Genomic DNA, 7,838 nt, shown 5'->3' on the forward strand with positions numbered 1-7,838 from the left:
GACGGAAGAGATGGAGATTTGGGGTGCAGGGACTGTAGGTATGAAGAGCACAAGCATTCCAGAAGTTGAAGTATTGTCCCCTCTCTGCTGTCACTGCCAAATGCGAGAAACCCACGTCAGATGTACGTAATCTCAGGATGTGCGAGAGTTCATAAAACAGCTACTGCAAACCCCACACGCTCTGAAGGGACACAGAGAGCACAAAAGAAACGCATCAAGCAGATTGACCAAAAATAAACCAGGTACCAGCTCCACCTCATCCAGTTTTCAGGATGCAGGCAAGCAGCTTCCTTAAGTCTTTCACTAGGCAGAAGTGAGGGTTTGTCACTTGGCCCACACGCTCCGTTCACCATGATCCCAGTGTCAGCAACAGGTACTTATGGAAAAAACACCACACATATCCAGGCTGAAACAACAGTTTGCAAGTTGTCCAACATTTAAGAGCCTTCAGGCGATTTCCTAGTCCTACCTTTCACACCTAAGCATTAAAAGGGGAAATCTCGGTGTCACCCCATCCTGTCACCGGGCTGCACGTGCCTGAACAATGCACAGCTACTGCGTGAAGACCTGGTTCGCTCCTCTCCTTCAGAGTAACACGTGCCCTTCTCTACACAGAGCTATCCCCGAGGCTCCAAAGGTCTCCTATTCCTTCCTGGCCCAATAGTCTTTCTGTAAGGGCAACCTGGAGGTGCCCAATACTTCGCAAATATCTGCCTAACGGCAAGAGAAGTGGACGAACCGTTGGGCCTTATCCAGAGAGGCAGCACTCCCTCCACAGCCTCTGCTCCCCGCCAGCGCAGCTGGCAGATGCCCAAAGCTCCAGGTGGGGCCGGGAGACCCTCGAGCCCGCACTCCCTCCACAGCCTCTGCTCCCCGCCAGCGCAGCTGGCAGATGCCCAAAGCTCCAGGTGGGGCCGGGAGACCCTCAGTCCAGAGTGCTCCTTGCTGTGCTTCCAAGCGAGTTGTTAAGCCCTTTGGTTGACACAAATCTCCTTCGGCGGCTGAAGTTACAGCTCGCGTAAGCAGATCGTGTTCTTGGGCATCTGCGCAGCTCCCTCCACAGCCTCTGCTCCCCGCCAGCGCAGCTGGCAGATGCCCAAAGCTCCAGGTGGGGCCGGGAGACCCTCAGTCCAGAGTGCTCCTTGCTGTGCTTCCAAGCGAGTTGTTAAGCCCTTTGGTTGACACAAATCTCCTTCGGCGGCTGAAGTTACAGCTCGCGTAAGCAGATCGTGTTCTTGGGCATCTGCGCAGCCCCTGTGCAGTTAGAAATAGCACAATGTATGGTCTGCTGGTATTTCCAGAACACACCCCCGGCAGAGGAGCAGAGCTGAAGGAAAGAGGGGCAGGGGACAGCACGAAGGGGGACAGCAGTGCGAGCAGAGGTGTCTCCAAATGTGGTCATGGTGGTCACAAGCCAAATGCGTGAGCGCTTTGGGGAAGGGGGCGATCAGCAGGGCGCCACCAGACGTGCGGCTCCAGACAGCCAGCGCTGGGGCACACAAACACGCAGTGCAGACTGTTCTGGACTTGTTCTCCTGCTTCGTGCTACTATGTGGAGGCACTCGCTCCAGGCTGCTGGGAGGAAGGCTGAGAAACAGTAATTAAGCTGGATGCTTGGTTTTAGCTGACAGAACCATCTAGAAAACCACGCCAAGAAAATTCTCCAGCATTCATCGTCTGAGATGAAATATTTCACAAAACCCAGCAAAATTTTTAGAAACACCTGCTATCGCAGCCACCACCACCACAAGTTTATATAAAGTCATATAAATGTTTTTGAGCCACTGGTCGAGCAGAAGAGAAGAGGTAAAAGGAAAAAGAAGGTGACTGATGCTGCTTCATGAACTGCTGGCAAGCAGTGCCAGCTACATGCACATACAAAGCCCTGAACATCTTTGAAGGTGAAGTCATAGCCCGACGTTCCAGATTTTACGTTAGAGCTTACTATATATAGCACGTACGCCGTGAGCTTTGGTTTTGCTGTACATGGCAGCAGCGTGCCTTCCGCGATGAATGGCTACGGGTACTGACGCTGAGGGTCTGGTAAGCTAAGAGCAGTGACATTAAACCTTCAGAAGCCCGTACTTTGAAGTTTCATGGTTCCACGGCTTGGGGGTAGAGAGGATAAAGAAAGGATTTTCCAGACTGGAAAAGCAAATCGCTATACGTGCTGTAAACTTGTTTCAGGCAGAGATGTATACGAAAACCTGCAAGCACCGGTTTGACTGTATGAAAGGACTGTGCGCAGGGCAGGGAGACCTGTCCCGAGTAGCTGATCAGGGTGATCGCAGAACACGAGACCCAGCCGCATGGCACCGCGGGGTTTGCTCAGTCTTGCCGAGGGCTCTGAACCTGCACGCACCAACACTCCCACCACACAGTAAGGGGTCAGAGCAACACCCATTCCTTGCAAAGCCCCTGAACCCCACCACGCGACACGTCCCCTGGAGCAGGGATGGGGCAGCCATAGGAAACACAGGTCTTCCTCCCTCTTGCGCCTCAGCCCATGGCAGAGCCAGAGCTGCAGTCCCATCCGCTGCTCATCCCCAACACCATGCATGTGACACTAGCCCTGAAGGGTCCATCCCTGCCCTGTGGGGTGGCTCCTCTCCAGAGCAGGAGCGTGCTCAGTGCACTGCATCGCACGCCCTTCGATCGCATCCCTACGGTGGCTGAACACCACGCCCCAGGTACGCCAGCAAACCAGAAACACGCTGGGGTGCTCATCACTGTGGAGGACAACAGAAGAGCAGTCATTTGGCTGAAGGAATTTCAAGTTTATGCAGCTGCATTATCATGGAAGTGACAGAAAGCAAAATGCAAAAGCACAAGAGATTTTCTTCTTCCCAAGAAGAAAAGTCAAGATGAGAGTGATGGACCTGCAGGACCAGCTCTCGGAGCAGGTTCCACACACAGATCTCCTGCCCCTGCCAAGCCACACGTGCTCGGCATATAGCAGGAAACACCTTCACTTCTCAGAAGACTTTCTGACTGTCAGAAACAACTCTGGAAACAAGAATCCTGAAGCTGAGATGGGTGACGGACAACAAGCATCCAGCCAGGCTCGCAGCACAGCCTCACAGGTGGTTGCACAGGGAAGCGGGGTGGGAAGCTGCAGGAACAAGGGGAAGCGAAACCACCCGCCTTGGGATGGGTGGGAAGGAGGGCTGCCCCTGGCACACCAGGAGCTCAGCTGCGCAGGTGGCCACTGCAGCAGCCGCCACTTCCCACCACGAGCTTGGTACTGTCCCAGCGAACAGCTCAGAGATGTCCATCCCTGGTGACACTACCGTCACTCCCTGAACATCAGGCGCAGCTTCTCCTGGCCTTCTCCTGACATGCTGAGCTGTGCCCCTGCCCCTCCAGCCACGTCTCAGGGCTGCTGACACGACACAGGGGCCTGGGATACCAGCGGTCAGGCTCTGTGGGGAAATAACACCATCCATTACCCCAGCACCACCCGAGCCTTGGGTCCAGTCACAGCCACCTTCTGCTGGCCACAGAGGCCTGCAGTCATAAAAGCACGATGGGCAGAGGTGAGCCAGAATCTGGTGCTTTAAAACCAGGTAAGAGTAACTCACCGAGCCCAGCTGCAACAGGGACAGCTCTGCAGCACGGGCAGTGCGCTCGGCTCCTTTCTGCATGTGACACACGAGCAGAAGCTACAAAGCGGCATGAGAAGATGCTGAGTGGGCATTCTTCTCCTGGCACCGCTCTAAACCAAGAGTATCCTACAGATTTGACTTCCAAAGGTTGCTGGTCTGCCTGTTGTTCCAGAAACCTTATTTTACCAGTCAGTTCATGACAGGGTTTTAATAAAGTATACTTTTTTTTTTGCAAAGAAAATAAGGACAAAATAATAAAAACATGAAGTGATCACAGCAGTCTTTCCAACCCAAACCAAGTTTAAAAGCAAAAACAATCCAAGGGCTTCCAGTTTTATAGGCATCCACAAACTACCTGAATTGTTAGTATGTTTTTTCCAGTAATTCCCCTCTACTTTGCAGAGCAGCATCACATGCCAGACGTCAGAGAGTTTCACAACAGAAAGTGTCAACAGCCACAAACTTCTGCCGTGCCCAGGATTTCCAAAGCGCTGCTGCTGAGGGCAGCCCCTGGACTCCTGCTCTTGTCCAGTGCTAACGATAACAAGCCCTCGTGCAGCGGCCGGTGAGGTCACAGCAGGACGGATTTCAGAGCAGCAACGTGCTGTATGTGCCTGCTCTTGGAAGCTGCTCTAACAGGTATAAGGCTGCACTGCCTGGAAAGGGCCTCTCAGCTTTTGGGTGTGTAACTGTGGCTCAAGTGTCACTGAGGTCCGGACTCGGGAATGGCAAACATTATCGAAAACTTCAGTTACACCCCCAGGAAAGAACAGGCAGCGAGCAGCTGATGGACACAGTACAGTTCTACCCTACGGAAATTCAAGGAAAACAATAAAATTCAACCCTCCTACATGGAGAGAATTAGGTACACAGCAAGGCTGCGAAATAACGAGTTGTTTTCTAAGAGATGGAGCAAAACACTGGACACACTGGTCTGACAAGGGATCCAAGTAAATGTGTCATGTGGAACACAAGACATTGTTTTGTTCTGCTTTTCTACTTTTGAGAGGCTTCAGCTGTTTAGCCAGCAGCTATCCTGTCACCTCCAGACAGCGCTGGCAGCTCACTTTAGACCCACACACAGCAGAGAATTGCCTGTGGAGAGCCAGTAAACGGTGATAAACGTACCTAAGTGTCCCTCTTTATCTGCACACACACAGGGGTTTAGAGGAAGGGTCTGCTCTAATCCAGGCCATCCCATCATCTTACTGTTCTCAACACCTTCTTTCCTCTGTTGACAGACCCGCTCCGCCCCTCTGCTCTGCACCCACAGAGGGGCTGCGGTAACTTTAAACAGAGCACCGCTCGTACGGGAGCGATGGGCTTTGACTGCAAGTCTTCCACGGGCAAGGAGAGCCTGGGTGACAGGTTTGTTCATACTCCAGATTGAGCTAATCAAAATTTAGGTCCAATCCAAACGCTCTCGATATAATAAAGACTTCAGCCAGAATTAAGCAGTGTGTGAAGGGGCATGATCATGGATGAAGCTGAAGTGCTGCTGCTGTGGTCGTACATTTTTCCTTGCTCGAGTGTCCAGTTGTCCAGACACCTCGAGCACACAAGATGAATAAGCCATGCTCCGATTATTTCCTTCATCCACCACACTCAAGTGGTGAAATCTCATGACAGAGGGTACAAAAAAAAAAAAAATCCTTTTCCCCCCTCAGGATTCCATGAGCACTGGCTACCGCAACCCCGTGGCACTGCAACAGCTTAGAAGAACCATCAGTCTACAGCAGGGGTAGGACCGCCTTGTGTGCACAGTCCTTCCAGCGCGAAAAACTGCACAAAAATTTAGAGGACAACGTGATGAACCGCACTGCAAGACTTTTGACATGAAGACTGTTCCTAATGATTAGTTATGGTTTTCAGACAACTTAATCCCTCTCCCTGTTTAGCTGTAGCACAGATGAGGTCTTGTCTAGCTGGTGATGACTGCAAGGGTGTGAAACTATTCTAGACCTTATTCAAGTGCTGGATTTTTCCTGAGGATGTTGCTGAGGGCAGTGTAGCAGGCAGCATCTACCGAAATTACAGATGGTATTTCTGTTGCCAGTCACGCCACATCCTGTATTTTTAGGTACCAAATTTTCATCCTGGGCAAAGTTTTGACTGATAAAAAAGGGAGTCCCATTCCCCTCCCCACCTGCAACCAGTAAAAGCAAACTGTGGAGGCACTGCAGAGAATAGGCTCCCTTATGTCCTCATACAAAGAGGTTGCCAGTGACACCCAAAGAATTTCATTTGATGATCCAGGTCATTCCCCATTTCAGACACAAGTCAAACCTCAAGTGCTGTAAGAACATCGAAACACTGTTCCCCAGTGAAAGACAGCTTTTGGTACATCTGTTTTGAAGGGCCATAAAGAAAGTGCCTTCTCAAGCAATCCACACCAGAGGGCCAGAGAAACCGTGGGGAGCAAAGAGCCTCCAAGGGCTCGTCACTGTTACGGGTAACTGCTGGGCATCAGCATCTAGATATGAGAAATGTAATCTCAATTGCAAGAAGTTTTTAAAAAAAAATCTTTAAAAAGTCTAGGAGCTATCAGCCCTGCTTGCCTCCTCATGACACTACCAGCTTTGTACTCCCCTCTGGAAGCAGGGGCTCCAGTGCCCATAGTGCCCCCAAAGGTCTGGCACTAAAGGTTCTCATCACGTCTGAAATTACCACCACCAACTAAGAGCCTGGCACTTCACAACTGTCAACCTCAATTTTTATGGAAAAACAAGTGCAAACAAACAGTGGAACGTAGATTAAAAAACACAAGAAGGTTTTTCACGGGAAGCATTAGCCCAGCAAGCACTCACCTGATACTGGAGGCAGTTATGTCTCAAACTGTGTTAAGAGATCTCTTATTTCTGGAGTCAGATGCTCTACTGCCTTTGCGGCTTCTGTGATAGCTTTCCGGTACATCCCTTTCTTCTTGCGATTAAATCTCAGTTTGAAAAACTCAGAGAAAGGAGAGAGTTTTGAAACAGATAAGAACGAAGTCGTTGGAGAACCAAACCACGATACTTTAGCTTCTCGCCATGAAGGTTCCCCGTTTTCCTTCTGGCTGAGGTTTATGTCAAGAACACGTGCTGGCCACCATGGAAAACCATGAATTTTACCCCAAACAATATCCCCCACCGAAACAGTTCTTCCATCTTCCGTGACACATTTAGACACGCTTTGGGTATGCAGTCTGACTGTCAGCGGCGGCACAATTTTACGCTCATCTTTTGAAGATGAAGAGACGGATGCATCATCACCAGGCAAAAAGTCACAGATTTCCGGTGATGTTACTTCTGAACTAGAAGACTTGGATTCGTCTAGACTGTCGTTACTACACACTGACAAACTAGAAGAATCTGCTTTTCTTTTACGGTAATTCATAAGGAAAGCCAAGTTATCGTGTCCATCTTTTCCTTGGGGAAACCTTTTAAAGTCCTCATCTTCACCTGAACTCCCTGAAGATATCTCAGCTAAACTTCTGTCTGTGGATTCATCATGGTAAAATGCGCCAGGATTGGACTCCCGGCTATTCTGAAGGACGTTTATTTCGTCAATAAGTTCTGCCTTATAAATTGAAACGCTCTGACCATCATTGATGCGATGGGGCTTCAGCCGTATCTTTGGGGGTGGGACATCCGCGCTGGAGTGCACCGGCCGCGTGAGCTTCAGCTTTGGAATGGAAGCGAGCTGGCTGCCTGCTGACTTGTCCATTAAACACTTGGTTTCTCGACACCGCTCGGAGTCCCTGGTCTCCTCTTGGTCCTCCCCTCCATTCTGCAGCATTCGGTCTGGACAGAATGGTTTGACTGAGCCGTGCACCCGGGACGGGATTTTCACAACTTCACCTTTCCCTTGTGGGGTGCTGTAGGATATCTTTATAACTGGCGTTCGATGCACCAGCTCCCCAGAAAACTTGTCATCTTCTCTCTTCAATCTTTTGCTCCTTCTCTCCATGTAGTCGGAGTCACTGTGCTTTTTCTGCTCTTTGTCCTGAATGCTCAGCTTCCTCCTGGTTTTCGCGTTCTGCCGGGCTGTGTTCGCGTCCTCGGGGTTCAGAGTGTTTTTGCACTTCTCGCAGAGCACCTGCCTCGGCCGCAGCCGGATGGTGCTCATGATAAGCCGCCCCGGGTCTCGATTCCGTGACAAACGCCTCCTTGTCCTCTTTATAGTCCGTGGTGGCGGCTGAGGAACCCACTGGTTGTATGTGTGCCGAAGCCACAGTGGACGGGGAAAGGGAGC

The 7,838-nt window shown here is 50.8% G+C and overlaps 1 protein-coding gene across 1 annotated transcript in view; it reads right to left on the reverse strand.

Moving 5' to 3' along the window:
- Positions 1-7,832, reverse strand: part of PWWP2B (PWWP domain containing 2B) — a gene marked incomplete at its 5' end in the record, with an annotated part of 12,450 nt that extends 4,618 nt beyond the window's left edge. Inside the window, one exon of the mRNA XM_010135444.1 lies at positions 6,413-7,832. Coding sequence (XP_010133746.1) covers positions 6,429-7,832 — 1,404 coding nt within the window. The remainder of the gene's footprint in view (positions 1-6,412) is intronic.
- Positions 7,833-7,838: the final 6 nt, after the last annotated feature.

The sequence above is a fragment of the Buceros rhinoceros genome, unplaced genomic scaffold (genome assembly GCF_000710305.1).
Source record: "Buceros rhinoceros silvestris isolate BGI_N320 unplaced genomic scaffold, ASM71030v1 scaffold8884, whole genome shotgun sequence".
In the NCBI taxonomy this organism is placed as follows: Eukaryota; Metazoa; Chordata; class Aves; order Bucerotiformes; family Bucerotidae; genus Buceros; species Buceros rhinoceros.